This window comes from Elaeis guineensis, chromosome 4, assembly GCF_000442705.2.
Source record: "Elaeis guineensis isolate ETL-2024a chromosome 4, EG11, whole genome shotgun sequence".
Taxonomy (NCBI): Eukaryota; Viridiplantae; Streptophyta; class Magnoliopsida; order Arecales; family Arecaceae; genus Elaeis; species Elaeis guineensis.
The window spans coordinates 131018927-131034001 of NC_025996.2; the positions used below are offsets into that span (position 1 = coordinate 131018927).

A 15075-nucleotide genomic window follows, 5' to 3' on the forward strand; every position below is an offset into this window, starting at 1 on the left:
TTGTTTAGGTAACATTTAGAATAGATTGTAGAATCTTTTTTCAAGTAGTGTTGTTGTGAAAAATCTTACTTTATATATGTTGGGTAGGTCTTAGGATCATTAAGTTTTCATTTTAATAAATAATTAGAACATTAGTTTCTGGTTTTTATATAAAAGGGCCTGTAAGAGCTGGATGAAGAATCATTCTATGTGATTTGTTTCGAAAGAGTGAAGGGGTTTCTTTAGGTTCATTGTATATGATCAGTTTTGAAAGGATGAAAGAACCTTCTGACGTTTATTGATATTATTAATTCTCCTACTCTTGTAAACCTCAAGTTCCCTCATATTTTCTGCATTAGTTTCTAATTTCTATAATCTGACTTCTGTTGTAAAAATTCTATGCCACCACCAACTGACTAGAAACTTCTGATTGGGACCTATTCCTCATCTAAAGATGTAAAGTGGAATTCTTTTTTTTCTTTTTGGCCTTCTTGAATGTTACAATCACCTGAAAAAACATTTTTTTCCCTGTTTTCAGGAACAAGACAGCAAAAGCAGATTTGTTGACTTATACATTTGTTTCCCAAAGCCTTCTTGTCTTACTATTCATATGTAGGCCATCCCTAATTGGTCCTACATTGCATGCTCTTAATCTAGTTTGCGAAACTAATTTGATTATTTTAGCATTGTTACAGCATGAATACATTCTACTTGACTAGATTGTCATAGTTTGTCTTGTCAAACTTTAATTGGAAGAGGATGATGAGATTTCAAAGTGTAATATCATACGGAGATTCATGTATTGTATTTTGGATACTCTTTGTTTGTCAACAACAAAGTATGATGAGATTTATATAATCATTTATGTATAACTTTTGATGCAGATGCAAATTTTTCCATATTCTATGTTCTATATTTTCTTTGAGCAATATCTTGACATATGGAAGACAGCCTTGACTGACATTTCTATTGGCCTGGGTTAGTATTCTCAACACTTGTTCAGCTACAATACTGTCAAATTGTGATCATTGTCAATGCATGTTTCATAATTTCTCCTGTTTCTAAGTGATTTGTATCGTAGACTGTTTTCACATTTAATAATGGAAAAATGGGACCTTTTATTTTGCTTGCAAAGTTATTATGTTGCTTGATACTCTTGAGTCTTGAGCACTGTTTGCCAAACTAGTACCGGGTGACCAACCAATTGGTGACCGGTTTAGTATAGTATAGACACATGGTACATGGTGGCATATCGTTTCCTTACCAATATACCATTTTCCTTTACTTTTTTATTATTTTTATTTTTTATTATTTCAATTTTTTATGTTTTTAGTGTTTATTTTGATGATTCTGGTTGTTTAATTTAGGATTCTAATGTTGTTTTTTTTGTCTTTTATGTCAGACAGGTCTTAATTCTCCACGAACATCTGTAATTGATAAATTAATGCAATTTTAAGTTTTAACATAATGGAATGCATGATTATCATATAATTGAATACAAAATAGTATACCAAATTACCAATATTTAAAATTTTGTGGAGCACCAATGTCTCTCATAGACATTGACATCCTGTTCATAGTCTAGGTATTTTGCTCCAACTTTCTAGATAATCTACCACCTAATAGTGTGGTCTATAAGTTGCACCACCTAGATAGCCACCCTAATATCGGGCCTCTATATCATACTAAATTAGCCGTCTGAGGATCAAGGCAACAAATCCGACTCATAAATTACTTGAGGCTGTGGAGCAAGAATCGCCAAATTGGCACCATGACACGTACTGCCAACTGTTGGGACAGTACAGTATGGGTCTGTACCATGCTATGTTGGAATGTACCAAAACAAATAGAGGGAAGGAGAGGGAGAAAGGGGGAGAGGAAGAAGTATATACATCACAATATGTAATTCGGTCAGAAGTTCCTCATCCATATCCATTCCTTGGACACTATAGTGGAACTTCATATTGAGTTAGTAGGCTACCAACATGTTTGGTTTAGTTAACAACAAATGATTGCATTTTGGTTTTATTGTATAAAAATAAACAAGTATAAGAATAAACAAATAATTACCTACTAGATGTAATTCCTTTGCTATTTGGTAATCCCACTTTTGCTTAATGATATCAATATCTTGGATATAATTCAGATTTGATTCCTAAGTGGGTATGTTTAGTTCCACATTGACGATACCAAGGTTTTAAATCCCATGGGATAGAGGTGTCCTAGTTTCTCCATGGATTAGGACGTCCCACTATCCTGTTCCATCCCGACAGCAGTCTCAATCATGCATCACAGTGAATGTCCTCCATCTTTCTCCTTTTCTTCTTTTCTTTCTTTTTTTTTTCCTTTTTTTCTTTCTTCTTTTCTTTCTTGTTCTCTACCTTCCTTTCTTTCCTTTGCTCTTTCTTTCTTTTTCTTCTCCCTTTTTTTCACTTTTCTTCTTCTTTCCTTTTATTTTTCCCTTTTCTTCATTTCCTTCTTTCCTCTTCTCTTGCTACAAGGATGGGTTTCGGAGTCTAGAGCCTATCTCTAGCCCGTTTTCTCATAGGAATGAGATAGGGTGGCTGGGATGCCCCCGATCCCATTGGGACGTAAAACTTTGGACTATACACTAGATAGATCTTGGGTACTTATATAAGAGGAAGGTTTCCAAATAATACCTTCTAGCTAGTATTTTTGGGTGAGGTTCTGAATTATTACAAATGGTATCAAAGTAGACCTATCTCATGGTCTACATAGACTATGAGACACTGCAGTATAGGCCCATTGGGGCTACCTATAGACTGATCATGATGTGTGTGATAGCATTTGCAATATTTGTGGTTGTATTTGAATGGATTTTGACCCTTAGCCTAGAGAGGATGTCAAGGCTTAAATGAGGAGAGTATATGGGCGTGTTTAGTCCCATATTATCTATGCACCAGGTAGATCTTTAGTGCTTAATATTATAGGGTCAAGGAACCCAAATAACACCTTCTGGCTAGTCTTTTTTGGTGAGATCCATGACAACTATCATCATTTAGTAAAGTAACTAAGCCTGTCTAAAGGTATCTCTCACTACCCATGATCCTCGGGACTCAATATAATGGTGCAATAGCCTTCATTATTTACCCAGCCTACTGACAAATCTATTACCTCATGACTAAGCTATTCATGTGCCATCCTTTCATGTTAGCCCAACTACCAATCATATCTGCTCTCTTGCTACTTAATACATGAATATCAGACACAAGCCTACCTTCTCCATGAGGCTATCGAGTGCATGTAGTGTGTGGCAAAGTGGGTGGATGCTGGCCTCAATATCATACCCCTATTATGCTTCCTCGAAGATGGAAACCATGTGTGGTTGTATATAAATTTGATAATAGAATGGACTGCTTGGATAATCTGCTTCACCTTAGGATCTTCTTATTGTCCACCAATATTAGATCTATGCAATGTGTAGCATATAGGGTGTAGAAAATATATAGCCACTTGATCATCGAAATCTCCCCAGTGACCTTGTACTATGGTCCATTATCCATGACCACCTGCATGGCATGCTGCCATCCTTTCTTGTTAATAACTTTCTCCATCAATCTACGGATGTCATGAATATCATGCACAAGATCTGAAGCATTGAGTTATGGAAAAAATATCTTCATATCACAATATCAAGAAATCGATGATGCTTTGCTAGTTGGGACCAATCCAAACATCACATAGTAGGGCCACTTCATAGGCATCCCACTATCTCCAATATGAGGCTATCCATTTCTCTAACTCATTATTATCTAGTAGCTCGCCATATATGTCCTTCAACCCAGAATGATCAACACCCTGGCTGGTTGTTTAAATGGAGCTAATAGCAGATCGATAATACGTGTTGCCTGCTGCATTTGCAGAGATGTGACTGAAGTAAAACCATGATGCAATAACTCTCCACATGTCCTTTTTCTTATCTTTTACAAGCATGGTATCGATTCTCTGTTACTTCAAATCTTTGTTGGGATGGGCATATGGATCTAGCCTTGTGCATGGTCACTCTACTGGTATGTCTCTGAACTTCTTTCCCCTTTTAGTTTTTACTACCAAAGGCTCCAAACCTAGACACTATCTAGCCATCGCCTTTACCATTACCTCTCTAATTGACAAAGCTCTCTTGTTGCTTGGATCTACCTTGGCGGACTTAGAACTAGCACCCGCCTCATACTTTGAGGCCCTCCAAATTGAGTCCTATACCAGGCAACCTCCCTCCACCGGTCATTCAGGCTATCCCATATGGTGACCTAAACTACATTTCCTCCATGATTTCCAGATGTAATGCCTTACAGTCTTCCAAATGCCTCGAGTGGAATGAAGGTGGCTCAGTTACTCGACATTCGATCTCCGCCTTTTCTCAATAGTTCTTCATTTGCTTGCCTTAAGAAAAATCAACAAAGTACTATTTCTTCATCTGATGGACTTCTTGTAGGCATTTCGTACAAACTGACACATCATGGTAACCACCAGCTAGATGCCGCTTCAACCTAATCAACCATCTTCTTTAAACTCCATGCCGCACCACTTGCACCTTTAGTAGTATCGGCCTAACAATATCACATCATGATCCCAACCTATGTCATGCTCCAACTTCTTATTTGTCCATTTCTGCAAGTTTGACAAATACATGTCAGGTATTTTTACATAAAATCATAACTAAATTAATTATTTAAACCTTAGTAAATTTATATTGTGATGCAAAATGGATACTAAATTACTTCTGAAAATATGTCTACATTATCTATATAATATTAATTTTTTATTTTTTATTTTTTAAATAATAAATTCATATTAATTATAAAATATCTAGAAAAAGAATTAATTTGGATTAATGTTGCACCCTACCAGGGGCTACCTATATTTTTTTCATCCGATGGGTAGGAACTAATCACCATTTATTTTTTTATTTTTTATTTTATTTGAGCTTATGAGTGCCACCAAATTTATATAAATTCCTACCAAATCGAGCTAGCAAGTAGCAAGCATACCCCTAAACATGCTACTAACTTTATTGAATTTTTTTTATTATTATTTTTACACTGAAATTGTATTTTAATATAAAAATCTATAATAACAAAAAAAATCATGATTTCTTTAATGTTGCATGGATCGTCCTTATATCTATATATCATGAAATCATGCCAAAAGAAAAAAATTTGGCATGACTTTCCCTCATTTTCCCCACTTTTGGCCTATTTTGGACCTCAAAGTGAAAAGAAAAGAGGAAGAGGGAAGGAGAGAGGGATCTTACCTTGATTTTATCTTGAATCTGGAAAGAATTCACTGCTTTTGAAAGAAAATTAGAGAGAAAGAGGTAGAGAAGGCATAGGAGAGCTTCTCTGCCTCCCCTTATATCAATGAGATGAAGTGGGTGGCTAAACCACCTGAACTACCTTGAACCAAGGATGTTCAGCTCAGTTCCAATCGATTTAGGCCCTGAACCGAGCTAAAGGCTTGTTTCATGCCAGTTATGACCCATTACAATGTGAAAGTAGAGGTCAGAACTTTAAGAATGAAACACTAGACTATTTCAAAGATAATTCTTGATGAAAGCTTTTAAACTTTAAAGAGAAGGTGAGAAAATTAGATCAAATAAATTGTACTTAAAGAAGTCTTTGATGTGCTAGTATGCAACAGGCATTTGATTCATCCAAGATGATTTTTAAGTAGAGCCCTAGTTTGAAGTTATACAATTTGCCGAGGCTACTATCTGATTATGAAACAACTATCTCAAGGGATTGTATTTCCACAAGAGTCAACCTTGTGTAGGTTAATGACATGAAATACGAGGTTCCTTAGTCTTTACCATTGTGCTTAAAATGGTAGTGGTGGCAGGCTTGGTGGCTTTGAGCCACTACCACCTTGTCACTCAAGGCACTACCACCTTGTCACTCAAGGCCCTTGGTGGCTGAGCATGGTTGTCTGGCTCTATAGCAAATGACATGGAAGACTAAAGAGTAAAGACTACTATTGTAGTCTCTATAAGCCTGTGGCGGGGCTGGTTCCATAGTGTTCAATAATGGATGGAAATGGGCAAGCGAGCAAATCTTATGGAAAATCACAATAATGTCAAATTATCAATTTGTATTTACATCTAAAAGATAAACAACAGAGGCTGTCTTCTTTGTTAGGCAATAGATAGAAAAATATGGAAAAAAAAAAATCTATATGTGGCCTTTATTGACTTTGAGGAAGCTTATTATGATAAGGTGCCAAGAAAGGTAATTTGGTTGGCTTTTAAAAGGAAAGCTTATGATAAGGTTATTTAATGGACTTAGAAGAAGCTTAAGATAACGTATTCATAAATGGTACATTGAAATCATTAAAGATATGGATATTAGACTCGTGACTTGTGTTAGGTTGATGATGGAATAAATGTATTCTGATCACAATTGGATTGCAGCATAGATCAATGATAAGTCCTACCTTTCTACACTAATTATGGATGAGCTTATACCTAAGATTTGGGAAGATGTGCCTTGGTGTATGTTGGTTGATGGGAAAAGGAGATTAAATGTTAAATTGGACTTGAGTAAGAAAGCTTTAGAGATCAAAGGCTTAAAAGTTAGTTGATCCAGGATAGAGCACATCAGGAATGCAATTTTAGTGAAAATAGATATGATAAGATTCCAATTAACATTGATGAGAAAGAGTTTCCATAGCTTGATAAATTTCATTATTGGGGACCATTATACAAAATATTGTAGATCAATGAAGATACATGTAATATAATAGAGCTGGTTGGATGAAGTGCTATGATGCCTTTAGGTAACATGTGACCTAAATGGAAATCTTATAGAACATCAGTTAGGCTTGCAATGCCATATGGCTCTGAAGTCTGAATCATAGGCAAGAATGAAGGTTCTAAAAAACCAGCTAGTATAGGCCATGATGTCAAGATGGATGTGTGGTAAAACTAAAAAGAATTAGTTAAGATAAAGCCAACCCCAAATGGTTGGGATAAAGCTTGACTATTAGGCTTTCGAGATAGGCACTTCACTTCCTGGACTATTTGAGGTTTTAGGAAGACGCTTTTAGGCTGAGGCTTTCGAAACTAGGCTTTCCAGGCTACTAACGGAAAACGCTGTTTTGGTTTCCACCTTTTATTGTGATTATAGACCCATTACTCATCCTCATTCTTGCCCTCCCTTATGCTGGCTGTCAACTTTATGTTCTACCTCAAGGTGGTATGCAGCCCCATGTGCAATTGGCAAGTTGAGTTCATTGTGATTTAATTGGTAATTTTTAATGCACTTCTCCAATTGCCACACCAAAGCAGTCCACACTACCTGAACAAAAACCTACATATTATGTATTTATATAATACAAATGTATTTTAATTTATGGTACTATTAGATTGATCAATGTTTGCCTTTTAAAACTTTTGGCTTTTAAACTTCTAATTTCATGGGGTTTCTAAACTCATTTTCCACTACATTATTGCTTAGTAGTTCAATTAATATATCATGGTGAAGCACCTTGATCTAATTAGTTCAATTAATCCTTCAAAATCCCTGCTGACCTAATCAACCCATTCTATCCCGAACCAACCTGATTTTGAATCCAAGCTAATAAACTTGAGATCAAGTAGAGTATATGTTAAGGGCTTAGGTTAATATCGGGTCGAGTCAGGTCCTAGATTAAGGTTTCATGGTCTCAGATCAACACTTGGGCTTACCTCTAACCAAACCCAACATGCCTGATTTCCACCTTTATGGAACAGATGGTGGATTATGGTGGCAGTGGTATTGTACTTATATGGATTGGTCATTGAGTTCATATCAGCTAAGTGAATGCTTTCATTGTATCTTGAATCTTACTTGATAGTTGCTCATAATGGTTGATTTTCATCAAATGCTTCACTGAGGCATTATGAAAGGCACTAGAGTTGTTAGGAATTACGACAATCTGCCACCTATCATAGCTTTTATATTCTTAAAAAGGATATATTCTCAACTTATATGAAATCATGTTTTATTGCTCCTAAAGCAATGCTTTTTACTCCAACAACATCACTCTCCTTCTGATATATGTTTATTTCCTAAGTATTAAGTTGAGAGGATCTAACAAGATTAGCCTTTGTAAGGACCCATACAGGTGTGTCGGCTATGCAATGGGTGGATCTTGGGTACTTATGCAGGATCAAGAAACCTAAATAATACCTTCTAGCTAACTTTTTTGGGTGATGTCTTGGATTATTGCAAATGGTATCAAAGTAGACCTAGCCCATGCATTATGAGTCTAGATTGGATTTGTGGTACTTGTGATTGGATTTGAATGGATTTGGACCCTTAGCCTGGTAAGGATGATAAGGCTTCAACTGGGGGATATGTGAGAACCAGCTACCCTTTCTTAAAGTGGAGGTCTCGGGCATTTAAGCAAGATCAATGACTCCATTTAATAAACTTCCAGCCAGCCTTTTTCTGGATGAGGTCCTAGTCTGTTGCGTTCATATCTTCATTAACATTATATCAGAAGATCTTGTGTAACCTCCCATGCACTTGACCATAGTAAAAATTTCTGTTTTCATGATTATTTTTCTATTGACAAAAATTCATAATATGTCAAGAATTTAGAAGAAATCTAGGAAGAGTTGTAGATTAGATTAGACTCATTAAAGTATAAAAGAATAGGTAACCACACTAAAAGGAAAGGCAAATATGTAGATGAATGGGCAAAATTTGGAGATGTTTGAGAATACTTCTTGCATAATTTGCAAAAGTAAGAAAAATATTAATTATTTGAAAAATACAATAATGTTCATGGAGCATGATTTCTTTATTAATCCATATGAAATAAGAACAAATGTTTTTATTGGGAAAATTGAGAATGATTAGAGATTTTTTGATATGTTGGAGAATTTTATACATAAGGGACTAACAAACTTCCATATTGTACTAGGTGCTGTGTTTATTGTTTGTCTGGTGATCACCTGCAGGTCTGCAATGCTCATACCACAAAATTTAACATTGTAGCCCATGAATGTTATTTTTTAAGTGCTGCTGTTGACTTTTAAGTTCTCATTTCTTGATGCTTACATTATTGGTTGCAGCTTATGGACTTCTACAATCATTTTAATAGTGTTGGGAATGATTGTTGTTGATATGATGGTAACTTCCAACTAGCAACTCCAAATATTCTTTTTATGTTCTTGCTACTCATCTAGTCAACATGGATGACCTACCAAATCTTTTGCAGAAATTTTATTTGTTACTTTTGCAATCATCAATATTTGTAACTAGAGCTACCACATCCTTGGTATGTGTTCTCATGAAAATAATTGTCACCTGGTCGCCGCAATCAAGACCCACTTGTGCAAGTATTTGTGAGGCTTGTATAACCTAGTTTTCTTTGCTAGATTATTTTGAATGTTTTGTTACTTGCCATCTTTAAGGTGCAAGACCAGCATTTATTGATCAAAACTCACCTCGTACACATGAAATTGATGAATATAAATACACTGCATGACACAGACAATTTACTATTGTTGCATGAGGTGCTGCAAAAAAAAAAAGGTAATACATCACCGCAGATAGTGATACAAGTACAATATCCTCAAGATTTGAAATAAGTTTTCAAAAGATTTTGCTGTAGAAAATAAAGAAATACAAATATAGATTCTATTCAATACTAATTTTTGCTGCCAAAGATCTTGAGTTTGTGGTTTTAACAATTTGAAGTTAATAGCATAAATTTATGTACTTATAAACTGAAAATCCTGAATAAAGTTTAAGAGGTTATTGACTATAAATCTTCTAGGGTATTATATGAATTATGCTGGAGTACAAGTTGGTCATTTGGCTCATCCATCTTGGTATATGCAGTCTTAATGGGGGTGCCTACCTCAATCCAAGATAGATGTAGATTTTGCATGCGGTGTCAAAATGAATCTGATTTTGTTTAGATGCTAGAGCTTGCGAAAACATCTCTACCATCTAGAAAGAATTTCAAATTTTGGGATTTCAGAACATGGTCAACTAGAAGTTATTTACCCCTTATTTTTGGTACTCTAAGATGGGTCTCCTGTTCGTTTGATAGTTGGCAATATGCATTTTGATCCATATCTACCATTGATGTTTATCTCAATAGGTAATATTTTGAGCAAATTGTCCTAATTCTTGTGACAGAGGCCTTATCAATGGAATTTTTATTGTACTTAGGAGGGTGGAATGTGACTCATCCACATTCTACTAATGACTTTTTATTTGACATGGACACAATATTGTGAATCAGTAACTTTTATTCTGCTATTTAGAACCATATCAGGCATGAGAATGAACTACATCAAGGCAAGGAATGAGGTACTACGTCCTGGTGGAATGCAAGCTTGGCACTAGGATGATGTGTCACTGGTATGACCACACTAGCAGTTTGCATTCAGCATGAACTACAGAAGAAAAGCTTGAGGGCTATTGACTGCTCCAACTACTCTGGCTGCTACCAAATATTCTGCAGTCATCTCCATGTCATGGTGCTATTGCTGGAAAGCATGCCATTGCTGAAAAGCACTTGATATGATGACCTAGATTTTAGCACCATGCCATGTCACTAGCCCTATGCCACAACTCAATTCCTAGATAATTTCGGCATAGGAATGCATGCATTGATAGTCTCACCAATTAGCAAGACCTACAATATCAAGCAAATACTTCCAGGGAAGATATTAAGAAGCTCTCATATTTGGCAACTTACAAGGCATCAACAAATGGGAAAATATTCATGGTGCTTCCTACAGATCAAGAACTAACATGTAACAAGAAGTAACATTTAGGTATATATGTATGTGCGTGCACGCGCGTGCACGCGCATACATACAGGAAGGATTGCAAAAACCTTTAGTTCTAAGGTCCTCCTGGATGTCATTAGAGTAAATTAATATATCCCTCACTTTCTAATTCCTATAGCCTCTCAAATGGCACACTTCAGGTATTTGAAGCTTATGATGTGGGACCTTGCCTTTGAATTACAGCTCAAACACCACTTTTATCAAGCTCACAGTACCTACCTCTGATGCTTTCAAATAAGCCTTGAGTACACTAACAATGTTAGCCTTCAAATTTGACAACTCTATTTTTTTCAAGTAAAAAGAAATTATTGGCATGGTAGAAATTGTTTAAGATGGGGTGGGCATGTATAACAAACAACTTTGTAGAATGAGGGGTACTTCGGTCCTAAGTTTTAAATCCCGTAGGATGGGAGTGTCTTAGTTTTTCCATGGAATGGATCACCCAATTGTCCCACTCCGTCGTGGTAGTGGTCCCGATCATGCATCTGGTAGACATCTCCCATCCCTCTCCCCTTCTTTCCTTATTTCATTTCATTCTTTTTCTTTCTTTTTTCTTTCTTTTCTTCTACCTTCCTTCCTTTCCTTTCCTTTTTCTTTCTTCTTCTTGTCCCTTTATTTCTTTTTCACTTTTTCTTCTTCTTTCTCTTTCCTTGCTTTCTTCTTTCCTTCCTTTTTTTCCTTCTCCCTTTCTCTCTTTTGTTTTCTTTCTTCTTTATCTATCCTTCCTTTCTTCCTTTTCTCTTTCCTCTTCTCTCCCCGCATGGATAGATCTTGGAGTCCTCACCCTATCTCAATCCCATTTTCTCATAGGAACAGGATGGGATGGCCAAGGCAACCTTCATCCCATCGGGACTTGAAAAATTGCTTCCGTCTTTATTGAAAGAAATAAGTAGAAGAATTAAGATAACATGTATGGATGTTGTGTGAAAAAATATGAAAAGTTTGAAATGACATTAAAGGCAGACTTAAAGAGGAATGCTTGGCATGTGAAAATTCACAAAGCTGACCTCAAATAATTGGGGCAGGCTTGACGAATATTGTTGCTGTAATAAGATGGGAGATTGGTAATGTCGAAGGGCTAGGTTTGGCTGGTTCTATGGGAAATAGCTTGTAGGTGCTTCATTTTTTTCTTTGTTAGTTATGACTTTTTTCATTAATAGGATTGAGGTCCCAACGGGATGTCCCACGGGATATCGGGATGGGGTATCATCCCATGTTGGGACAGAGCCGTCCCGCTAGTGTCCCAGCATTCCAAGTGAGACATCTTGATATCCCTTGTCCCAAGTGTCAGGATAGGATGGGATAGTGGCGCATCTCGTTCCATGGAAAAAGTGGGACAACCCCATCCCACGTGATTTGAAACCTTGTTCGTTATCAACTTGACTTTTTTCATTTTTCTATTCCCATTTGTGGGTCAATCATAGAGGTATTGGGATCATTGTACTTTGTATTTTGGAAGGTAAATTAAAAAAGTAAGCATGCATGCAAGTGAGGATGAATGGAAGTGAAAAGGAAAACTATCTGGTCATAGATTAATAAACATCTCAAACATGTAAAAGGTAGAGCTAATTCACTGAAAAACATGTTTAGCACATTTTTTTAAACATTAAATGGTGATACATTTTCATCCAAAAAATCAGTTTGGCTTAATAATTGTGGTTAGTTATATGTTGACATGACCCATCAAGGATTGCTTGCAGACACTTGGCAATGTACCTATAGATTTTCTCACAAATTTAACTAAATAAGTATCAGCTTTAAATTATGCAGGATACTCATAAGCAAGGTTCTTGGAGTCAGAACCAGGACCTATATCGATCGGCCGGCAGTACAAGTCGGTACAGATCCGTACCGGATTGGATTAGTGCGAACCGACACGGCAGAGAAGGGCCCAGAGGGAGAAAAAAGAGAGGAAGAGGGGGGAGAAGGAGAGGAGGAGAGGAAGAGAGGGAGAGGGAGAGAAAGAGAGAGCCTCCGACAGCCACCAGAGGCCGTCAGAGCTCTTTTCGAGCTTGATACGAGTGGAGGTAGGGAAGGAAAGAAAAGGAGAGACTCATTGGATCATCGGAGGCTGTCGGAGGTCTCTGAACGGACGTCGACACCGATGCGACTTCTCCAACAGCCGACGGTGAGCAAGCATCGAGGGCGGCCGACGCCGAGTGCACCAAGGACGGCCTCCGCCCTCCTCCTATGTGGAATAGGGGTTCGGCCCTATTCCATGTTTTTTTTCTTTTAAACGGGCAGAGTCGGCAAATCATATGCCGACTCCACCTTATTTTTTTAAAAAAAAATTTATGAAGTCGACAATTAGGCTGCCAACTTCACGTGTTAAAATAAAAAAAAAATCTGAAACAGGATCGAACCCCTGTTTCGAAAATGAAGAAGGGGCGAAGCCGTAGAGGTCCTCCTTTGGCTTGGTCGCCCTCAGGGCCATCGACGTGGGCTCGTCGGCCACCAGAGATCTTGACTGAGGTGCCATCCATTCGGAGGCCTTCAACGACCTCTGGAGGCCCAATAAGGACCTCCCACTCTCTCTTTCCCTCCCTCCATGCGTACCGACCTTGGCAAGACGTCGGATGGCCTTCGGCGGCCGTCGGAGGCCCTTTCTTTCTCTCCCTCTCCTTCTCTTCCCCTCTCTCTCTTCCTCTCTTCTCCATCCCTTCGAGAACCGATTTGGATGCCAGAACTATCCCAATTCCCTGTCGGTCCGGCTCGATACGGGGTATATCAGGTAGTTCGGCATGGTTTTGAAAACTCTGCTCATGAGCATGTACTATGCCGATACATAATAGGTCTGCAACCATGTATATGTTGTGCTATCTTCCATATCATAAAGTTGTGAAATTCAAAGGTTTTATGAGCATATAGCAATCTAGATGGTACTAGTTCTCGCCATGGATAGGCATTTGGGACAAAATAGGCCTATAATAGTAGTGAAGCAAATGTCTCTAGAAAAGAGTGCTGCATGACAACTAAAAGTGCTAATATGTTGTGCTATGTGCTATCTTTCATGTCAAAAAGTTGTGAAATTCAAAGGTTTTATGAGCATATAGCGATCTAGATAGTACTGGTTCTCGCCATGGATAGGCATTTGGGACAAAATAGGCCTATAATAGTAGTGAAGCAAGTGTCTCTGAAAAAGAGTGCTACATGACAACTAAAAGTGCTACATGATGTGATATTTGGTTGTGTTTTCTAAGGGGATTTATTCCATACTTACAATATTCTTGAAGTCAATTAGGTTGGTCGCAAGGTTCGCCGTACCGGGCCGAACCGCCCGGTACGGGGCGTGCCGAACCGGATCGACGGCCAGTCGATCCGGTTCGGTCAATTTTTTCGAAAACCACCTCCGAACTGCACCGAACCGGGCGGTTCGGCATGATTCAGCTCCATACCATCCAAAATCGGGTAGTACGGGCCGGTATGGTTCGGTTCGGCATTGAACCGAACCGTACCGACATCCTTCACGTGAAAAGTGGGGGGGATTGGGGTGGGGCCTGGGCTATTTTTAGTGACAGCCCAGGTGGGTTGTCTTCTTTGAGAGACTCGAGAGCTCTCAGAGAACTCCCGAGCTTATCTGAGACTCAACGAGATGTCGAAAAAATAAGAAAAAGAGGAAAAAATTCTGTAAAATTGTAGCACTGGTTTGAGAAGACGTTGATTTTTGATCGAAAGTAAGGTAATATATTATTTTTTAGTAAATATTTTATTTTTTATATTTTTATTAAAAAAAGGATAAGAATGAAGAAGTATGAAAATAAGAGAAAATCATGCCAAAATTTTATAATTTTGGTATAATTTGATCATATATGATAGATCTTTGAAAGATCTACATGATGACACTAAAATTATTAATTTTTATTAATTATATATTTTTTAAATATTTATATATATTTATTCATAAAAAAATTATGAAAAAAATAAATTCAAAAAAATAAAAAATTAGAGTTTCAAAATCATGTTTAGAATGATTCAAGCTACTTAAATCTAACCTCAATTTTTTTTTGAAATTTTTGAAATTAAAAGATATTTTTATAATTATTTAAATAATAAAAAAATGTTATCAAATAAAAAACATGTAAAAATAGTGTTATATTTTAGTTAATTTAAAATTATTATTTGAAGCATATAACATATTTTTTTGAATTTATAAGTTTTAAAATTATTATTGAAATTTTTTAAAATTTATATATAATATTTTTTAATAATTATTAAACTAGCGTATTTTGTTATACTTGCAAATATTTGTAAGAAAAAAAATTTAGAGCATGACATTCATTGACTTTAAT

The 15075-nt window shown here is 36.7% G+C and overlaps 1 protein-coding gene across 5 annotated transcripts in view; it reads left to right on the forward strand.

Moving 5' to 3' along the window:
- The window catches only part of LOC105042658 (uncharacterized), a 164823-nt gene that overhangs the window by 128706 nt on the left and 21042 nt on the right, over positions 1–15075 (forward strand). For 4 of the 5 annotated variants that reach the window (XR_012141048.1, XM_073256804.1, XM_073256805.1 and 1 more), the window contains 3 exons: positions 864–957; positions 8902–8938; positions 9053–9110. Coding sequence is in view for 3 of the 5 variants with exons in the window: in XM_073256804.1 (XP_073112905.1) it covers positions 864–957; positions 8902–8938; positions 9053–9110 (189 nt within the window). In the remaining 2 variants the exon portion in view is untranslated. Of the gene's footprint in view, positions 1–863; positions 958–8901; positions 8939–9052; positions 9111–15075 lie in introns of those variants that run through there. The other variant, XR_012141049.1, reaches the window with a different exon arrangement.